At 43.8% G+C, this 20,908-nt stretch overlaps 2 protein-coding genes across 14 annotated transcripts in view; one reads left to right on the top strand and one right to left on the bottom strand.

Annotated features, from left to right (window-relative positions):
• The window catches only part of SAP30BP (SAP30 binding protein), a 55,180-nt gene extending 50,953 nt beyond the window's left edge, over window positions 1-4,227 (bottom strand). The window contains exons 1-2 of one of the 3 annotated variants that reach the window (XM_073310467.1): window positions 4,057-4,227; window positions 1,505-1,614 (exon numbers count right to left, since the gene is read on the bottom strand). In XM_073310467.1, coding sequence (XP_073166568.1) covers window positions 1,505-1,614; window positions 4,057-4,171 — 225 coding nt within the window. In that variant the 5' untranslated portion in view covers window positions 4,172-4,227. The remainder of the gene's footprint in view (window positions 1-1,504; window positions 1,615-4,056) is intronic. The other 2 variants (XM_073310466.1, XM_073310465.1) reach the window with 2 other exon arrangements.
• A 45-nt stretch (window positions 4,228-4,272) lies between these two features.
• The window catches only part of RECQL5 (RecQ like helicase 5), a 59,238-nt gene continuing 42,602 nt past the window's right edge, over window positions 4,273-20,908 (top strand). For 5 of the 11 annotated variants that reach the window (XR_012154767.1, XM_073310459.1, XM_073310457.1 and 2 more), the window contains exons 1-8: window positions 4,273-4,564; window positions 5,692-5,827; window positions 6,828-6,949; window positions 9,331-9,849; window positions 11,312-11,417; window positions 11,914-12,025; window positions 15,972-16,134; window positions 17,032-17,114. Coding sequence is in view for 10 of the 11 variants with exons in the window: in XM_073310459.1 (XP_073166560.1) it covers window positions 4,508-4,564; window positions 5,692-5,827; window positions 6,828-6,949; window positions 9,331-9,849; window positions 11,312-11,417; window positions 11,914-12,025; window positions 15,972-16,134; window positions 17,032-17,114 (1,298 nt within the window). In the remaining variant the exon portion in view is untranslated. Of the gene's footprint in view, window positions 4,565-5,691; window positions 5,828-6,827; window positions 6,950-9,030; window positions 9,243-9,330; window positions 9,850-11,311; window positions 11,418-11,913; window positions 12,026-15,971; window positions 16,135-17,031; window positions 17,115-19,238; window positions 19,312-20,908 lie in introns of those variants that run through there. The other 6 variants (XM_073310464.1, XM_073310463.1, XM_073310456.1 and 3 more) reach the window with 5 other exon arrangements.

Here is a 20,908-nt window from a genome sequence, read left to right as displayed (position 1 = left end):
AAGTGTATGAATAATTAGTACAGAGATTTGAAGAAAGTTAGATGCTCTCCACATCTTGCCTCCTCTGAAATGGTGGCTAGCTACATTATACATTCCAAGAAATTATGCATGCAGATCTTGAAAAATCCACTTCTCAGTGTTGAACAAGAAAGTTTTCCTGGCAAGCATTTCAGCCTAACCCATCAGTTCCTGCAAAAGTTAAGATCTCTCTCTCTCTTTTTTTTTAAAAAAGGATGCTTTTAGCCCTTACATTTGCCAACATAACACTATGAAACTGCATTAGTTTACACTCTTTCTGAATACCCAAAAGTTACTCCAGGGTCTCTGCTGTCACAGCTTTTCTAAGCTGCAGAAGAATGAATTTAACAAGAAAAGTGTTTTACTTCTGCTATCCAGAGCCAGTGAAAGTATAACTTAGCTGTCCCAAACTGCAGCTGGAATTTAAGAACAGAAGCTGAGACATTGAAGTTAATCACAAGGAAGAGTCACAAAAAATGGAATTTGTGGAGAATGATTACAGTCACAGCAATCACTTCCCTCCTGCACTCCTCACGGCAGCTAAAAGCCCAAAGAAGGGGCAAAGCAGCAGAGATACAATCTTGTACCAGCCAGGGCTGTGGAGGGCAAGGAGAGAAAAGCTCCTTCTCTTCCTTTCTGCAGCGACAGGACGGAGTAAGCTTTATGTTTCTCAACCACCTACTACCAAGGGTTGGATCCAGAAGATGGTTCCTCTTAGCTGGATCCAGTGATGGAACCCTAAAATAGATTTCTAACTTCCCTATTCGTAGCTGTTTGGCTTCTCATTAGGCCATTGCCCCATGATGAGACTGCCCACCCTTTTGTATCTCATAACTACATTTGGCTTATTGGTGCCCTGTGAAGTTCTCTATATATGTCTTAGGGATGCTTTGCGATACACATTACTCTGGTATTTAAATGCTGTTGTAAACATGCCATGCTTTCATGACAAACAAAAGCCATACAGATCTAGACAAGAAGTCACTGCTACACCATGATACTGATGTAGTAAGTGGGATTATAAACAGAAAAACCAACATGATGCTACACAAGTTCATTCCTGCTAATCCTCCAGCCTGATCATGCAAAAAGCTAGCTGCCCTTTTACAGGGCTTTCCCCATGCCTCTTAGAAGTGCAGCTGAGCTTTCCACCACTCTTCTTTATTTCCCCACTACAGGATTTCAAACACCTATTTTATATTTCAAGAAATGAAGATTTTATACTTCCACTATCAATACATAAAGCCAGTACCTTATCTTATCCACAAAGTGGAGCCAAAATGGCAACTAAAAAGTTAGCCACAAGCAACACAGATGAGTTGAGCTGATATTTTTAAAGGTAGAGTTCTTGGATTTTAAAACAGACAAAAGGAAATTAAGTTATTTGGTAAGTATGGAAGCATTCTGAAGTCCCTATATAGAAGGCACTATAGAAACATTTAAATGGGGAGTCAGACCAGCTAGCATAAGAGGACAAACTACTTACTGAATGTCTACTGTTTTCATCATCCTCTTCCTCATACCCATCCTCATCTCCTTCCAACCGGGTGAAATCATCTTCGCCATATGCTTCTGACACCAGACCTCCTTTTTCTTCTAGTCCATACACAGGGGGGAAAAAACAAACAAACAGAAAAAGCATAATCAAGGCATAAAGTTAACTTAGAACAGGGTGGATAAAAACAATTTTTCAAATCAAATTTTTAATTTAAATTAAATACATTTTTCTCATTATAAACACACTTAAAATTTTAAATTACAAGAACATGTGTTAAAGCCTAAGTTCACTACGGTCAAATCATTTAAATTAAATAATATTGAGTAATACTTGTTTTTATTTTGACTTTTAAAGAAAGTCAAGCCACCAAATTGTTTGAAGTCACTGACTAAACACTTGGAACAAAAATTTGCTGAAGTGCTAAACCAGTTTTTGACAGCAGTTCCCTCTTCTCTAGGTGCAGAGAGAATATTTTCTTCATTTCAGTTTATTCAACTAGTTCAGTTCAATAACTAGTTCATTCAAAGTTAAGAAACTAACAGAGCTGAAAAAGCAGGCAAGCTCATTTTCCTCTCCCAATCTATTAATCAAAAACTAGATAGGAAGAGATGAGATCTACTAGTTCTAAAATTTCAAAGGATATGGTGACCAAAAATAATCCGGTCAATTCACTAACTAGATTATTTCTTTAATAAATTAGTTTTGTAAAACGTGTTTTGATAATTTTTTCCTTTCTGTATCCAGCACACTTATGGTAAATTTCTTAATAAGAACAATTTTAAAATGCAGGCTTTGTACTTTTAACTGAATTCCAGTGTCCAAGTACAGCTTGACACACAATGACAATGACTGATTTAATAAAACAGAAAATGGTGACAAATGCATTCCTTAACATAGTAAAAAAAAAAATTAAGAAGCCAAATAAAATGTACATTAAGCTACATAACTGGTTAAATGTGTAAAGCAAGAGTGCACCCTCCTGATTAGCAAAATTTAGCTTAACAACTATATTTTAGTTGCAAATTAACACATTTGAATGATTACCAACCAATGAATGTCGACCTTTCTTTAGGAAAACTGCTTAAAAAAGTACAATCAGAAAAAAAAAAGATTAAAATGAATCCACCCCGATTTAGATGGACACTAACAGTAGCAAGCACAAAATGTGAGCTTTGCAACAGTATTACACCATTCTCGTATTAAGTTTGTGATCCACTATAATCCTGAGATCCTTTTCTGCAGTATTCCTTCCTACGCATTCATTTCCCATTTGTATTTGTGCAACTGATTATTCCTTCTTAAGTGCAGCACTTTGCATTTGTTCTTATTGAATTTCATCCTATTTATTTCAGACTATTTTGTCACGCCAAACTGTCAAGACCATTCTGAATTCTAATCTTGTCCTCCAAAATGCGCACGACACTTCTCAGCTTGATACTGCCTGCCAACTTTACAAGTTTACTCTCCATGCCCTTATCCAAATCATTTATGAATATCTTGAATAGAAGTGGATTTAGGACAGATCCTTGTGGGACCCAACTCAATATGCCCCTCCAACTAGACTGCGAGCTATTGATAACTATTCTCTGAGTACAGTTTTCCAACCACTTACACGCACATCCTATAGCAGGTTTGGCGAAACTATATTTCCTTAGTTTGCTCACAAGAAAGTCATGGCAGGCAGCACCAAAAGGCATACTAAAGTTGAGATATAATACATCTCCAGCTCCCCACTACCCTTGTTATCCTGTCAGAGAAGGATATTAGGCTAGTTTGACCTTATTTGTTTTTGACAAATCCATATTGACTGTTTCTTACTACCTTCTAGGTGCTTACAAAGCGATTATGGGATTATTTGCTCCCTTTATCTTTCTGGCTACCAAAATTAAACTGACTGGTCTGTAATTCCCAATATATTAGCTTCCCACTAGATTCACAGAGAACTTTTCACTGTTAATGCTGATTGTTTTCTTAAGATGGAAACAGCGTCTGACTCCTCTGTAGGCGACTGGAGACAGGAGGTTGCTCCCTTTCTCCGGTTACTGGTGGTGAGAGAGTAGAAGTAAATTCTTCCTTCTCGCAGCTACCGCACGAGATTTACAGCCCCCCAATTAGCATACCGGGGATGAGGTGATACGGTTCCCGGAACCGAAAGAATATTCTCACTTCTGCTACAACGGAGGGAGGGAAAAGAGCAGATTTCCCTTGACCCGGGGAGAGGCTCTCCCTAGAGATTATGAGTGGGGGCGTTTCATCCCTTCCTGGGGCGCTCTGGTGGTGGTGGGGGGGGGGTTCCCGCCTCTCGTAGGGGCATTCCTCCGCCGCCACTTGGCTCCCGCCCGTGGGTGAGAGGCTGCGGAGAGGAGCGGGCAGCGTTTCTCCGGCGGGGTGGGGGAGAAGTGTTCCGCCCCTCCCGCGGGAACACGCGGGGCGGATGCGACCCCCGCCGGGGATGGGCGTTCTCCAGCCGGTGGAGGAGCCCGGTCTAAGTGGGGGCGCTGCGGGAAGGGGGAGCAACGGCAGCTTCCCCCGGAACGCACCCGCTGCCGTCCCTCCATCGCTGCCCGCCGCGCCGGCCTCGCTGTCGGATTCGGGCTCGGAATCCTCTGCGTAAACCGCCAACGACGACAGGACGCTCCGCTTCGCGGCCGCCATCTTCCTCAGCCCGGCTAACGCACGCTTCCGGCGACCGAGGATGACGCAGGCAAAACGCTAGGATTAGAAAGAGGCGAGCGCTATAGCAACAAGACCCGCCCCTTCCGGCTTGTGATGAGCCTGGGGAACTCAAGCCTGAAGCGCTTCTCGGGTCCGTGGAGGGCCTAGAGACACGTGGCCCTGTTAGAAGGGAACGTGCGCCCACGAGGACGGAACTCTAAATGGCACCTACCGGGCTGGTTAAAGGGGATTGGCCCTGACGTCATCAGCCCGCGCCCAGGCGGGAGCAACAGCAACAGCCGCCGATACGGAAGCTGAATAAGTGCGAGTAACGAGATGGGGGGGCCGCCTGGGCGGAAGGATGTAGGCAGGGGGAAGTGGAGGAATAAAGGGGTGAGGGGATGTTGTGAACAGCTGGGGATAAAGTAGTCCCTGGAGTGAGGGTGCCGATCAGGGGCTGGTCTCTTGGGTCTGGGCCTTCACCTCTCCCTCGGCCGGAGAGTGCAGGGGTGGGACCTTGCTTCAAGTGGTTCCTTTGCCAAGCAGAGTTGCTGCCCTAAAACCAGCTCCGGCCCCTGGGGCCTGTTCTGAGTTAAAGGGGACCCTGAACCTGCCCATTTCCTTCATTCCTTTCCCCTCCTGGTACTTTCGGCTTTGCTGCCTCAGTGATAATTAGGGAGGGGGGAGCTTTCTAGGGGAAGGAGAAGGTGGTAAGAGGCAGGAGTGTGGGTGGAGGGAGTAGACTGAAGGCAAGAGGATCTGGGCATAGAGTGGACATGGGTGTGCCAGAGGGGAAGGAAGGAAGCAGTGAGTGTAAGGGAGAAGAAGGCTGTGGGGGCAACTGGGAAGCAAGTACAGGCAGAGAAAACCAAATGACGCAGGGCTGGGAGTGAAATCAGGCCCGGCAAGCAGTAAGGTTGGCAGAGAGGGGAGGAGAGCAGGTGAAGATGGTGCCAGTATGAAAAGAGCTGGTGTGAGGGGTTAGGAGGGTAGAGGCCATGGGATGAGAATTGAGAGCAGGCAGAAAGGACACAGATGTTCCCTTAGCCTTTCCTGTTTAATCAGGCCATTCCCCCACAGCAAGCTTCCCAGTGGGGTGGCAGGTTGTGTGTGAATCAGATGCTCTGCTCAGTCTAAAGAACGTACTGCATAAGTGAATTCTCTTCTTGCTCAGTTGTTTCTGACATGTGGCTCTACATTAGAAGCACTAGCTAGAGCTGTCTCTAAGAAGGGATTTGCCACAAGTGTAAATGAGATTAGATTTTCCTTATTTTTAGGATGGGGGAGGGAGGCTGATTTACATGTGATTCTGTCTCTGTAAGAGAGAGACTTTGGAAGCATAGATACTCTCAGAAAAATATTCCTGGAGCAGTTTAACCCATGATGCTTTGGCAGCCAATAATCTAATGGGAAAAATTCTCTCTCAGTGACCAAGAAAAATTTGTGACTGGTTGCTGGTGTGAACAACAGTTGAGCTAAGTAAGCTCCTTTCCTTCTCCTTTACCTTGACCTATTTCCAGTACTGTACCTATAGGATGAACGACTACACTCCCTCAGGCCTAGATGGCAAGGTTCAGAAAACTCTGAAAAAGATCTTTGGGTTTGACTCCTTTAAAACATCTCTGCAAGAGAGTGCAACCATGACAGTGGTGAAAGGTAAGGAATGACTGTCTTGCTTGGGACTCTAACCTTGTCTCTTCAATTTTCAGTCTTGCTGCGTGAGATGGTGTTCAAAGAACCAGTGTCACACCTGTTTTAATGTAGTGTCAAAATCCCAGGATCCTTCTCTTGTTTCTGCTAGAAACCAGCACTTGCATGCAGCTGTTGCCAGCAGCCAGGGTGGCATTAGATCACCAGTATGGTTCTGCCTATTAAATAGCATGGTATTGGTTGGCATCCTTCTTTGTCAGTGGATGCTGTTTAATACAGAGAGAGTTTATTTGAGAAAAAATATTCTATCTATAACTGAGAGATTCTCAGTTCCAGTCCAGTACTGGGAGAATTTGTGGTAAAGTTTAACAGGCTGCGGTAAAGGTCAGGTGATTTGGTAGCTGGATGTAGACCCTGCCAGATGAATTAAAAGCAAGCTTCTCTGGAAGTGAGCTGATATAAGTTTGGTATGTCACTTAACTTCTCTGTACTTTGATTTACACCTCTGGGTAGAATAATTCCTGTCACCCAAGTGTGTTATGAGGCTTAATTAATGTTTATAAAGTGGTTAGAGTTGCTTGGAAGGAAGCCAGTAGAGAAGTGCAAAATATTGCTATTATTATTTATTATTTATTATTATTCTTTTAAAAATTAAAAGAAACCTCTCTCATGTTGGCGTGCGGCATTTTACTTGCAGAGACACACTTCCAATGCAATGTGTCTTGTCATAGAATGTCATAGGATATCAGGGTTGGAAGGGACCTCAGGAGGTCACCTAGTCCAACCCCCTGCTCAAAGCAGGACCAATCCCCAATTTTTGCCCCAGATCCCTAAATGGCCCCCTCAAGGATTGAGCTCTCAATCCTGGGTTTAGCAGGCTAATGCTCAAACCACTGAGCTATCCCTCCCCCTGATCTAGAAGACTTTGTGCCCAGTTCTCCAGGGCAGAATCTAGGTGAATTGCCATAGTTTAGTAGCCTTGAGCTTTGTTTTGTTGTCTTTGCAGGCAAGAGCGATGTCTTTGTATGCATGCCCACAGGGGCAGGGAAATCCCTGTGCTACCAGCTTCCTGCAGTTCTGGCAGTGGGCATCACCATTGTCATTTCACCTCTGATTGCACTGATTCAGGTAACCATCTCCTGTTAGCTGTGGAAAAGCAATCAGTGAAGGGAGGGTGGGGAGACTGTGTGGAAACACAGTTGGGTCCAATCCCTTCCCCCACTGCCAACCTCTGATCCCAGTTTGTCTCTCTATTCTCATCTTATTGATGTGGGTTTGGTTTTCTGATCCTGTGAGTACAGTAGGTAAGAATACTGCTGCTAACTGCTTTGACAGTAGAGTTTTTCCAATTAACCGTAGTTTAAAGTATCCTGGCTTGCAGAACCATGGCAGGTCTTTATCACAGTCTAACATCCTAAAGGTGGGAATAAGGGGACTTGAACTAAACTAACTGCAGGAGGATTTTTTTTTTAAAACCTTTAATAGGTGATCTAAATGATCAGTTCTCTCTCCTTTTGCCCCGTTGCCTGTTACCTCATTCAGAGATGTACTACCTGGAGGCAGCACAGTAGAACGTCTAAAATGGATTAAATTGGACCATTCCTAAGAAGAAAACTATAATTTTATTTATTTCTGTAGTAAAAGCCCTGGGAAATATAATTTTTTTTCTCATAAGATATTTTTCTAAGTATCAAGCTAGCTTTCTGGCATTCTTCCCCATTCCATCAGGAAAGAGGAAGTTTCAGGCAGCGCTACTCCTTAAACACTTAAGGCTTCAGGGCAATTACATATGGACATTTAGCCTTTTCTGGTGCTTAGTCACCCAGTTGTGAACAGTGGCTTTCCCTGAGTATATTTTCTGTTTTACTTAGACGTATGTAATGCATTTGACTTAATACCACACAACATTCTGGTTAGCATGAACTTTGGCGTTATCTTGTGCTATTTTTTAAAAGGGATCAGGAGCTGGCTAACTGACGGATTTCAAAAAATAATTGTCAATGAGGAATTCCCATCAAATGGGGCTGTTTCTAGTGACGTTCCACAGGGATTAGGACTAAGATTGACACTTTCAATATTTTTTCAATAAGTTATTTGGAAATACATATAAAATTGCTGCTGATAAAATTTTTGGATGACACAAAGATTGGCAGAATGGTAAATGATGATGACTTGGATCACTTGGTAAACTGGGCCCATTCCAAGAAAATGTGTCTTAATACAGCCAAATGCAAGTTTAAACATTTAGGAACAAGGAAGGCAGGCCATAACTACACAGTGGAAGACTGTATCTTGGAAAGCAGTGATTCTGCAAAGGATGTAGGAGTCACAGTGGACAAGTAACTCAACATGAGCTCCCAGTGTGATTCTGTGGCCAAAAGGGTTGATGCGATCCTTGGATGTATAAACGGGAGTAGAGAGGTGATCTTACCTTTGAACAGGGCATTAGTGAGACTGATTCTGGAATACTGCATACTCTTTTTAAAAGGATGTTGAAAAGAGAGAGTGAAAGAAAGCTCCAAGAGTGATTTGAGGGCTGCAGAAAATCCCATGCAGTGAGCGATTTAAATAGCTTAATCTGTTTAGTTTATCAAAAACTAGATTGAGCAATGACTTGATTACAGTATATAAGTATCTTCATAGGGAGAAAATAGCAGGTACTAACAAGCTCTTTCATGTAGTTGAGAAAGGTGAAACTGGAACCAATGGTTGGAAGTTAAAGCCAAAGAAATTCAAATTAGAAATAAGGCACAGATATTCAACAGGAATGGTGTTTAACCATTGGAACAAACTACCAAGGAAAGTGCTGTATTCTTCCTCTTTTGATGTAATCAAATTAAGACTGGACACCTTTCTGGAAGAGATGCTTTTGCTAAAACACAAGTTCTTGGGCTCTGTGCAGAGGTGATTGGATGAAATTCTATGGCTGGTGTTATGCAGAAGGTCAGAATGGATGATCTAATAGTTCCTTCTGGCTTTTAAAATTGATGAATGTTACCCTAGAGATGGCTCCATTTTAGTGATGATTGACGTGATCCTGACACATACTCAGTTAAATTAGTAAAGTGTTTTGGGATCCTGAGGGATGAAATGCGCTACAAAAATATGAGGAGTTGTTATGCATTTTCCTTCAGCGCAGTGATCTGATGCTGATCATCCTGAGATGATCTCATTGTCATCTCCAGCCTCTGAAAATGACTGGGTCCCTGCTGACGGTCTCGTTGCTGATAAGAGAACCTTTGTCTCTTATAAATGCTGATGGTCACCCAAAGAGATGGGTGGACGATAAAGCTGAGCAGTTTTGTTAGCTGCTGCAGTTAAGCCTGTTTAAAAAGACTCCTGCAATTAAAGACCGTTGGAGCTGAGGCTACGCGGTAGTTGAGATGTGGGTGGACAGGGTCTGGAAACTACAGGACTAGAGGTAAAGCTTGGTTACTGTGTGTATCTCTGTAGTAGTTGTCTTGGTAAAGACTTTTTTCAATGCCACTTTCTTCTTTTTTTAATCACAGGACCAAGTGGATCATTTGTTGGCACTGAAGGTCAAAGTCTACTCTTTGAACTCCAAGCTTTCTGCTCAGGAAAGGAAGATCATTCTGGCCGACTTAGCAAGCGAGAAGCCCCGGGTGAAGCTCCTGTATATCACCCCAGAGATGGCAGCCGCCTCCTCCTTCCAGCCCACCCTGAACTCCCTGGTGTCTCGAAACCTCTTGTCCTACCTAATAATAGATGAGGCTCACTGCGTCTCCCAGTGGGGACATGACTTCCGACCCGACTACCTGCGACTGGGCTCCTTACGCTCTCGCATACCCAACACGCCATGCATCGCCCTGACTGCCACAGCCACCAAACAGGTCCAGGATGACATAGTGGTGTCACTTAAGCTAAAGCAACCTGTTGCCACCTTTAAGACGCCTTGCTTCAGATCTAACCTGTTCTATGATGTGCAGTTTAAGGAGCTCTTGACTGATCCCTATACAAATCTGAAGGATTTCTGTCTGAAGGCCCTTGAAGAGAAGAATGCCCAAGGGGTAGGTTTAAGTCTCAGAAGCTACTTTCAGGGACAGAGTGGTGAACAGAACAGAACTGTCCTAAATAATGTGGTATCAGGATGGCACTAATAAGTCTAGGATGGGGAAGGGAGAGGTCCCTGAAAGAAACACTGAGGTACTTTTTGAAAAACTTATTCTAAATCTCTGAAATACTTGGCATCCTTCCAGATATTGACCTCACCTTGATGACAGGGTGGTGAACTCCTCTGCCTTTATAGAGTGATACCTACACACAGTGTTGCTGCCCTCTTCCCCCAATCCTATACCAAGCCTAAATGGATGGGGATTGATGTGAGGGGGTTCTGCAGGGAGCTAGGAGAAGAATCTCCCCACCCTTCTACTTCCAGGCTATGAAACAGAGTTGCCCCACAGCTGCTACGGCAGTAGCCTCGCTGGTTCTGCATCCTCTCTCCATGTGGTAGGGAACACTGGCCATTGCAGATGTGCTCCTGTCCCTCTCTATAATCCTGACTGTTCAGGGAATTATGGCAGGACAGCATTTCAGTACATATCTGATGGAGAACTTCTCTGGTAACGCATTGGAGGGCGTAGCACTCAGGAATGGTCTCAATGCTTATTGGGTCCAGTCCTGCAAAGTACTCTCCATTCCCTACTGAAGTCAATGAGAGTTGCCAGTGCTCATCAGTTCACAGGATCAGGCCCACTGTGCCAGAGATCATTGGCAGGCATCCTTCCTGGTGAGCCTTCACATGTCCATGTTGTTTCAGCAGATGCTTTATTTCCCTTATGGTTAAGGGTGGGGGAATGGGGGGTTGGTGTGGGTTCCTGTACCAGTTCTAACCATCTTTGGGTCTTGGTGGGTTTTTATTTTGGTGAGCTGTATTTATATCTAATTCAAACAAAGGTGCCTTTAGACATGGGCCATTTTAAATTAAAATATATTAGAAGTGTAAAAATAGCATTTCTTTCTCAGCTGATTTTGTTTTCTCCCACTTGACAAATGCACACACATTTTGGTTTGGTTTTGTTGTGTGTCTGTAGCAAAAAGTGAAAGAGAGAGGTTTGTGCAGTGGTTAGGGCACTAGCCTAGGATTTAGAAGAACTGGGTTCAATTCTCCCTGTGTGACCCTGGGCAAGTCACTTAGCCTCCCTGTGCCTCAGTTCTCCATGTGTAAAATGGGGATAATAGCACTGCCCTGCCTCCATTACAGATTGTGAGGAGCTCAGATACTACAATGATGGACCATAGCGGTACCTAAGATAGACATGCTTCCTGCTTGGTTTACTTCCATGCTCGTTTATCAACCCCATTGGGAATTCTTACAACTCGAAGGATAGTTTGCAGCTGCTGGGAGCCAACACAGGGAGGAGAAGAGTCTTAAGCTTTTGTAGCCCTGTCCCCTCAGCAGTAATGGCTGTTAGCTTTTTCCATCTTCCCCTAGATGGCTTGCTGGATTTTCTCTTCTCTGGCTCTGTGTAGGTATACTCTGGCTGTGGCATTGTGTACTGCAGGATGAGAGAGGTCTGTGACCAATTGGCTATTGAGCTGAGCTACAGAGGAGTGAAAGCCAAGGCCTATCATGCAGGTACTGGATATTGTGTCTACATTGTACAGCCCCTCAGTCAGGGCTGCAGAATTTCACATTCTCTAATAATCTGGGTCAGGGCTACCTTAGGGAGCAACTCTCTACATGTGATCCTGTGGCTGCTGAGATTTGGTCAGGTGCTTGAGTTGACAGACCCTTGATCTGAGCGGGGTGGGGTGGAAAGGTGCTCCTTTGGCTCTGAAACTCAGTGCCTTCTGCCAGTCCAGCAGACTCAGAATGTACTGCTCTCCAGGACATACTGCCAGGCCTATCAAGTCAGGCTTTTGCCTGAGGGGGAACTGAATTTTCCTCTTAGGGTTGGGGGAGTATTAAGTCCTTTTGTTTGATGATGAGCAAGTCTGAAGTGGGGGGTAATATACTTGGCTTTGACCAGCACATTTTTATACATAGGAGAGTGGGTCGAGATTGCTGGGAACTGTGGGGTGTCTACTCTTTCTCTTTGATTTCCCTGCTTTCTCTCCTTTTCCTTCCCCAGGGCTGAAGGCAGCAGACAGAACTTCAATTCAGAACGAGTGGATGGAGGAGAAGGTCCCTGTTATTGTTGCTACCATCAGTTTTGGAATGGGAGTCGACAAAGCTAATGTCAGGTATGTAGGAGCTTGGGCATAGTGGGGGAAACGTCCTCCTTAGGGTCCCTCCCCCGTATACTAACTGCAATCTCAAGATAACTTGATACGCTTTTCTAGCCCTCCCTTTGAAGAAACCAGATCTCCACAAGGGGGCATGGGGAAGGAAGGAATTCATATTCAAACTTCATAAATGTGTGAGAGGTGTTTCTGTTTAGAAGCTGCAGAGAACGGAAAGGTTGGGCTTTCACTTGTTATGGAATATCAGTGTTAAAAACAGATCATTGGGGGTCTGACTTGAGGGGACCTGCTACAGACAAAGAAAGTGTACTCTCCTTTGCTGCTTTTGAGGTATAAAGGGGCTTGACAGGTGCTTTTGCAAGATTAGGTTTTGAGTTCCTTGTTTTGCCGGAGGTTTCCTTGGAGGGTTGGAGACTGGCATCAAATAGACAAATGTGGTAAGGACAAACAAAAAGAAAAAAATCTTTTCAGAACCTTTTTTATCCAGCATAACATTTGGGTTGTTTTTTTTAAATAGGGGGGTACATGCAAAAGATGCCTGTTTGCAGGTCACCAGAAAATTAAGAAGAATGCCTTCTCTTGCAGTTATGTCTGGGCATTATTGTGGGGAATAGCATCCCGTTTGTAAGGATGAGACTTGCTGTTTAACAGCTGATTTTTCTGAGTGCTCTAAAATCCTCATGCATAATAGCATTAATTAAATAAATGGAAGGTAAAAGTCTCTAGTCGGCAACAACAATACAGCAACCTGATCATGCTGCTCACTCAAGTCCTGAACAGTTGAAGACTGAGTGTGATCAAAGAAAAACAGGTAGTGATGGCTTTACACAATGGCAGCACGATCAAAGAGGCTGCTGGACATCAGTGTAAGCACCCACAGTAGAGTTCTAGTCTAAAAACTGGTTTGATGTTGACACAGATAGAGGACGGTATCAAACCAGTAATGTGTGTTTGTCATGAAAAATAAACACAGTAAATAAATTTCATCTTTCTACAATAATTTATCCAGTCTAGAGACACCAAAAAGTAACAGCTATCCATATCACCTCTCAGAGGGCTGTAGTTTCTGTAAAAGAGGTCTGAAGAAAATGTCAGATACTAGAAAATTTTTAGTCATTTGATACTTTTAAAAACAGTCATAGCAAACCTCATATGGGATTCCCCTCATAACAGCTTGATTTTTCTACAGCAGTTTAACAAACAATGATAAACATTTAAAAAACATCCCTTAAAAGACAGACTTTGTGTACCCTTGCCACCCCTGTTAAAATGGAAATCATGGTGTAACTGTGGGGCACTATTGACCCACACTTCCCTCTCTCCCCCCCCCTCCGCCCCCCCGCACACACACACAATATTGCTGTACCACATCAGGACCCAGGGTAGAGTTAGTAGTGCAAATTGGGGTAACTTGGTCAAGGAGTTCCTCAGATACAGGTCTTGTCTGCCCCATGAAGAGCTGATTTTACAAATTGCTCTAAAACCCAGCGGGCTGGACTAGATAACTTCTTGAAGTCCCTTCCAGACCTACATTTCTATGATTCTATGTTTAGAGAGAGTTTCTTGAAAAATTATTATTTCACAACAGAGGCTGGGGTAGACACTGGGAGATGGGGAAGGACCCCATTGAGATGAATGGGTTAGCTCACACATGTACCATCTTCCTACGCACAGTCATGGATGCTACTAGATTGCTACAAAGGCAGAATGGACTGTTGTGCTCCTGTACTTGTACAACCCACATCATTCAGCACAGAAACGAGGAGTCTCCTTGTACAGTATTATGAGCTGTAGCAACCTGCAGCAGGGAATCCCTGTACCAGTCAATATGCCAGTCCCTAACACAATGGAGGGCAGTGGGAGAGCATACAGATGAATGAGAAAACACATAGAACAGCACATTTAGTCATTCTGTGTTGCTTGTAAGGGCTAAACATACTTACAGTAGAACCCCAGTGGCTCTTGCCAGCTCCTGGTGCAGAGTTAAGTTTGTTGGGCAGAACTGACTATTTTCTGGCTTTCAGTGGTTTAAGAATAGACACATTTGATATTCCAGAAGGGTATGTGGTACTGCCGATCAACCTCAACCCTGCAGTAACAAAGTCCTTGGGACGGGAATTGTACACACATCATCAGGTATAAGATCATGCCTGGGAAGTGCTGGAGGAGGCCCCTGAGGGAAATGAATGAAGGGAGGGTTCCTCTGCTGTTGTCAGCCCCTCCCTGTTTGCTGCTATTTACTGTTGCTGGAGATGGCGTATTTGAGGCGCTCATAAACACACAGGCAAGGAAGAAATTTTATGCTCTGCTGCCTCCTGGCTGATCCTTGTAATGACAGAGTGTTTTTGTTTAAAGGAGTAAAACCAGCGACTAGATTCCTGCAGTCTCTCACTTCATACTTTGATTCCTGGTGGCATATTATGATTGGGACGGTACAGTTGAAGTTTGTGAGCCAGAACTCCATATGCCTAGCTTGTAGGCAAAGAAGCTTCTAACTGAAGTTTAATTGGGGAAAGTTTTATGGCCTGTGTATACAGGAGGTCAAACTAGATCACAGTGGTCCCTTCTGGCCTTAGAATCTATGAATGATACTATCATAAAACATATTGCAAATCCTAAAAGTAAATAATGCATAATAGTAACATGCACAACTTTATAGTAAAAGAACCCAAACTCTTGGAGATCAATACTGTTTTCTCCCCCTTCACAGCTATAGATCTTTATGCTTTTATAGTATATACACCATCCCTATTCTCCTTCATTCGCATTGGGTGTGTCCCGCTGACTTCTTGTTCATGCACTGTCATAAATATAAAGGGAAGGGTAAACCCCTTTGAAATCCCTCCTGGCCAGGGGAAAGCTCCTCTCACCTGTAAAGGGTTAAGAAGCTAAAGGTAACCTCGCTGGCACCTGACCAAAATGACCAATGAGGAGACAAGATACTTTCAAAAGCTGGGAGGAGGGAGAGAAACAAAGGGTCTGTGTCTGTCTGTAGTTGTCTTTTACCGGGGATAGAGCAGGAATGGAGTCTTAGAACTTTTAGTAAGTAATCTAGCTAGGTATGTGTTAGATTATGATTTCTTTAAATGGCTGAGAAAAGAATTGTGCTGAATAGAATAACTATTTCTGCCTATGTATCTTTTTTGTAACTTAAGGTTTTGCCTAGAGGGGTTCTCTATGTTTTTGAATCTAATTACCCTGTAAGATATCTACCATCCTGATTTTACAGGGGGGATTTCTTTATTTCTATTTACTTCTATTTTTTATTAAAAGTCTTCTTGTAAAAAACTGAATGCTTTTTCATTGTTCTCAGATCCAAGGGTTTGGGTCTGTGGTCACCTATGCAAATTGGTGAGGCTTTTTATCCAACATTTCCCAGGAAAGGGGGGGTGCAAGTGTTGGAAGGATTGTTCATTGTTCTTAAGATCCAAGGGTCTGGGTCTGTAGTCACCTAGGCAAATTGGTGAGGCTTTTTACCAAACCTTGTCCAGGAAGTGGGGTGCAAGGTTTTGGGAAGTATTTTGGGGGGAAGGACGCGTCCAAACAGCTCTTCCCCAGTAACCAGTATTAGTTTGGTGGTGGTAGCGGCCAGTCCAAGGACAACGGGTGTAATATTTTGTACCTTGGGGAAGTTTTGACCTAAGCTGGTAAAGATAAGCTTAGGAGGTTTTTCATGCAGGTCCCCACATCTGTACCCTAGAGTTCAGAGTGGGGGAGGAACCTTGACATGCACACACTAGGCTTTTGTTGTAGCTTCCCTTGGTGCCTCTTGCTGTTTTAAGAATGCTCAGTTAAGAATCCCTTGCTCCATTCCCTCCTAGGTCCTTGCTCTTACTGCTCTGTTTCTACTTTATTGTTGGCCTCAGTAGAGAACATCTCTGTGTTTACAATGATGGGAGAAGAGAAGACTTCAACTTGATGCTTACCATTCTCTTATCCCATGCAGATTTGTTGCCCATTGGAATATTGCGAAGTCAATGGCTGGATATTACCAGGAGTCTGGAAGGGCTGGGAGAGATGGGAAGCTGTCCTGTTGCCGTCTCTATTACTCTAGGAATGACCGGGATCAAGTCTCCTTCCTGATCAAGAAGGAGCTCTCTAAACTCCAGGTAGGATCTGCAGAAGAGCTTCCTACAGCACTACTAACACTAGGTTTGCTCTTTGTCTATGTCACAGGCATGGCTAGCACCACTTTCTGCGCGATGCATGGCACTATAGGTGCTCCCTGCCTCGGTTCACAAATTGTGGCAGCCTGTTTGGATCAGGGCAGTCTATGCTGCAAACTCAGCATCCATCTTTACACAGTTAAACTCAGAATTTGGCTGTCTGTGCCTTTAAACAGGCAAATGCTTGCTAGTAGTGCTTGAAGCCAAGGCCCTAGCCTGGTTCAGGGCTTGCACTGAAGAACTCCTTCTCTGTCCAAGTCTCCCCCGGTATATAGACCAGTATAAACAAGTCATCTGCATGAAATTTTAGTTTGTATGACTTCGATAGTGCTTTTTATATAGCCTGTTGTAAAACTAGGCGAATATCTAGAGGAGTTGATGTACTTCCTGGAAGACCTCTGCGTACCCCCAGGGGTATGCATACCCCTGGTTGAGAACCACTGATCTCGTCAGCCCCTTGTTTGCGGTTACCTCAGACTGTCCCAAGGCAGAATAGAGTTTCACCAGAGGCTGGCCACATTACTGCTACTAGGACTGGGGATAGAGGCATTGGACTTGGATCTGGCTGCAGCAGTGTCACAGCTTAGAGTGGAAGAGACAGAAGTGCTGGGGAAGAGGTGGCTGGACCTGGCTGCAGTATTGTCAGAAGGTCTGGAGGCATGGCAGAGGAGGTGGTATCACTCTTGGCTGCGGTACTACCATGGGATGGAGAAGTGGAGCATAGATCTGGTTGCAGCTATGTTCTGGAAAGATGGTCAGATTTGGCTGTCAGCAGAGGTGCTGCATCTGTCCATAGCTACATCAAAGGCGACTTTAAGTATTGTCTTTTATTATTCCCAGGAGAAAAGAGGCACTTTGAAAGAATCCGATAAAGCTGTGCTGACGGCCTTTGATGCTATAGTGAACTTCTGTGAAGAGCTGGGGTAAGTGTCTCTCTTGTATGCATTGATAGGGGGAGGGGTGGATGAATTCATCTACTTTTCCCCTCGTTGGTACCGTTATTGCCAGTGTATTCATAACTGTGATGCTTTGGAAAAAGTTGTGGTGGAAAACGTGAACCGAATGTAATAGTTGCCGTGCTGTCTATAGACTTGGGACTACTATCAGAAATAGTAGTTCTATGAGGTGTGAACTGCCTGCTTTCCTTTTAATTGGTGGTTACTCCTGGAACACAGGGTACTGGGCTAGATTGGCCACACTAAGTCAAATCAATGGCCCTTCTTATGTTACGTTCACAAACCCCATCATCTGCCCACCTGCTTTCCCAGGCACCAAAATACACAACTAACTGTCTCTGTTAAAACCTCCAACGTCCCCTATGACAACTTCTACAAGATTGTTTGCTGCCAATTCAGAAATTTGCAGCATGTTGAAAATCAGAGAGACGCATAAAATAAATTGACTTTAATATTAAAATAAATAGCCAAAAGTAGTATTTTCACATTTAAAACACTCTACTTTTAAGTGTACTTGAAGTTAACCCAGAATTCCTAGTTTGCTGCAGAATTCTGCATTGCAGAAATCAGGGGCCCTTGTGTTAGATTGCACAAGGCGTTGGCTATTTCTACTGATGATTTAGGCCACCTACCCTGCATCTGAGTCACACTGCCTTTGAGACTGGCTGGTTCAATGGCTTATGTAACCATATGCAGAATAATCTCTCCTCTGTTCTGAGCATCTCATCTTTCTCCATCTCCTGTCAATGTGCTGCTCATTGCAACCAAGACCTCAGAGTGTGAAACTGGCATCTAGCATTGTATACTGATTATCTGGTTATGGGAAGGGGCTACTGTATGACCATGACATCCTCCCATGATACCACATGGAATTGTCATGCAGCATCAGCATTTTTCTGCTAAAGAAACCAAAGAGGATGGGCAGTATTTCGTTGTGCAGCTTTTTGTTCAACTTTTCCTATTTTCTGACTCACATTGGACCCTCCAGTTGTCTATTTTTGACTTTTTCTTAGCTAAATCTCTCCTGTAAAGAAATGCGTGATCTAAAGCCCAGCATCTTGGTGTAGAAGCAGTTAGTTTTAATGTTTGCCTCTGACTCAGAAGGGCTCCATGCTGCAAGATGCTAAGTGTCCCTAATTCCTGTTGTCCTCAACAGGAGCTTAGGGTGCTCAGCACCTTTCAGGATCAAGCCCATGGCATACACATGTCCAAAGTGGGGAACCTAAATGCAGACTTGTAACCACTACACACATTACAAATAGTGTACTATAAATCCAAGAAGGCTGTAATTGTAACAAATTGCTATGTGCCACTAGTTTGAGACAACAAGACCTTAATTTTGCCAATAAGAGAGCAGTATATGTTTACAAACTGGGAAATGATATCCTCCCTCCCACATATAGCCTTGGATCCATTTTCATTGTGCAGCTCTGCATCCAGGGTGTTTTTGCCAGGATTCAGTGTGGAAATGGGAATATTTATTTTCTCATTGTGGGAGCCCTGGCGAGGGTGTTGCCTTCAGTCGTGTTTTGACAGAGAACAAGACCTGTTAGGTTATTCTGAAGGATTTTTACCAGTTGCCCTGAGGTCTGGCCCAAATGTCAGAATAATTGGTATGCCCTCGAAACAATGCTTCATTGGTTGCAGTGAAGGTGACTCCACTAGGTGTCTGCTGTGAGGCACCATGTTCTAATATTTTGGTCAGTTTATGCAGCTAAGTCAATCTTCTTCAGCTGCTGTTGCATGCCTTTAGGTCGTACCTAGAGTAGCCAGCTGGCTGCCTCTGTGTTGCTTCTGTTGCCAGTTGAAATGAGAAGTCCTTTTTAATAGCTGTGGGTTGAAGATAGCTTAGCTTCCGTCTCTGATTACTCCGTGATCTCTCTGTTGAGATTACAAGCAAGGGTTTCGGTTGCAGCTGGTTTGCAATGGACACTTGTGCACTGGGAACTGAACTGAGACTGCCACTAATTTTGCACAAGCCATCAGTAGTTATGGCAGGACTTTCCAGGGTAAGTGTTAATATCAGAACTTGGGTTAGTTAAAGTTCATGTAATTGCTCCTTCATCTTGACTTACATCTCCCACCCTATAGTGAGAGGAGCCTAGCTGTTATTTCCACTGATGACTCTCTCTGGTGCTGTTCCACCGCAGCAGTAAAGCAATGGGTATGTGCTAGCGAACTTTGTATGTGAAAGACCCATGTAATAATACTTTACCTGGAGAAAATAGATTTTCTTTAGCTGAGACTACTGGAGAAAGAAATAGTGTTTCTTCTGTTCCATGGGGGCATTTAAAAGTAAAATCACCCTTTCTTTAACGGGGAAGGGGGATGCTGACCACTCCTATCTTTAAGGCTGAAAGTAGCTTCCAGTTATAAATCTCACTTTTTTTTCCCCAACCCCCTCAAAATCTTCCCTTCCCTAACTTCACCCATCCCCACTACCCTCTGAAATGTCATGCTCCATCTCATCCCAGGGTAGAATCTTACTGTGACCTTTACCGCAGGTGTCACTGCAGGGCCCCTCCTTGGGTTTGTCTGCTGCATGTTGTCACTTCCTACTAGCTGGCAACCCTTATTAAGAGATTGTTCAAAGGAACATCACGTTTTTCTGTTATCCAGTTTTTTTACATTTTAAACTAATAGGTTTTTCTACCCACTTTCTTAAAAATCAAACAAACCTCCAAAAACCAAAACAACAAAAACCCTGACCTTGTGAGGTCCTAACTTACAACAAAAGGAGCAGAGAGACACACTTGCATTGTCTTGCACACAAGTTCTTTTAGGTTGTTATGTAACCAGAGCAGAAGGACGATTGAATCAATTTCTTTTAATTAAAAAGCTTTTCACATAGAAGGGTCGAGATGAGCTTTTGATCTGGGGGCTGTTTCCTTCCTCATCTGAATATGGGTCAAAAAAGAAGGGCTGCTGCTTTGGTGGGATTACTCAAGGGTCTCTTCCACCTTCAGAATGGCAGGTGGTCATTTACAAAGATTTAACCCAGTAATTTTCCTTGTCAGGGAAAAGTTCAGGCAAGCAAATATTTTGACTGTAAGGTTTGGCTGGTCATGTGGTCCTGAATTCAGATTGCATTGTGTGTCAAGATTTGTAATTGAGTACACAACAGCATGAAGGCCTCCCTTGCAGGCACAGTCTTATGTACGGGCTGACAGATTGTGAGTGCCTCAAGTCTGTGTGTGAAGAATTAACCACACAATAAGGATAAAAGATGAAGCTTCCCTTTGACCTGATGAAACAGTAGGTGGGTGGGATAACTCTTGCCTGGTTGTGGTATTCTTGAAATGGCCCGCTCTTGTCCTTGCTGTTTATATGCAACTTGATTTATGCTTTGGAGCTGAGCAGCAGCCAAAGATGGCAGCAAACAAGAGGAGGGCAATGAAGACGGTGCAGAATGACCCAATCACCACTAGTCCGACAAGAGCCCAATCATCTGTCAGAATGCAACTCTTCAAATTTTCCAGAACTGGGGAAGCTGCTTGTGTTGAGGGCGACATGCTGGCCTGCCTGTGCTGGAATTAGAGTGGGGAAACCAGATGAGTGTGTGATGCTTGTCTGCCTGCTCTACTTCCTCAACAGATATATGCATACACATACTCTTTAAACACTTCCTTGCATTGTTCTTTCAAAAGGTGTAGTCACTTTTTAGAGAAACCAATCCCATGAACATAAACAGAATATAGAACACCAAAGAACTGTCTAGTAGTCTGTGCCAGAGAAGAGAGACAATTCTGCCATTAAAATTC

The sequence above is a fragment of the Lepidochelys kempii genome, chromosome 14, assembly GCF_965140265.1.
Source record: "Lepidochelys kempii isolate rLepKem1 chromosome 14, rLepKem1.hap2, whole genome shotgun sequence".
Taxonomy (NCBI): domain Eukaryota; kingdom Metazoa; phylum Chordata; order Testudines; family Cheloniidae; genus Lepidochelys; species Lepidochelys kempii.
This window is presented reverse-complemented; position numbering and strand designations above follow the sequence as displayed.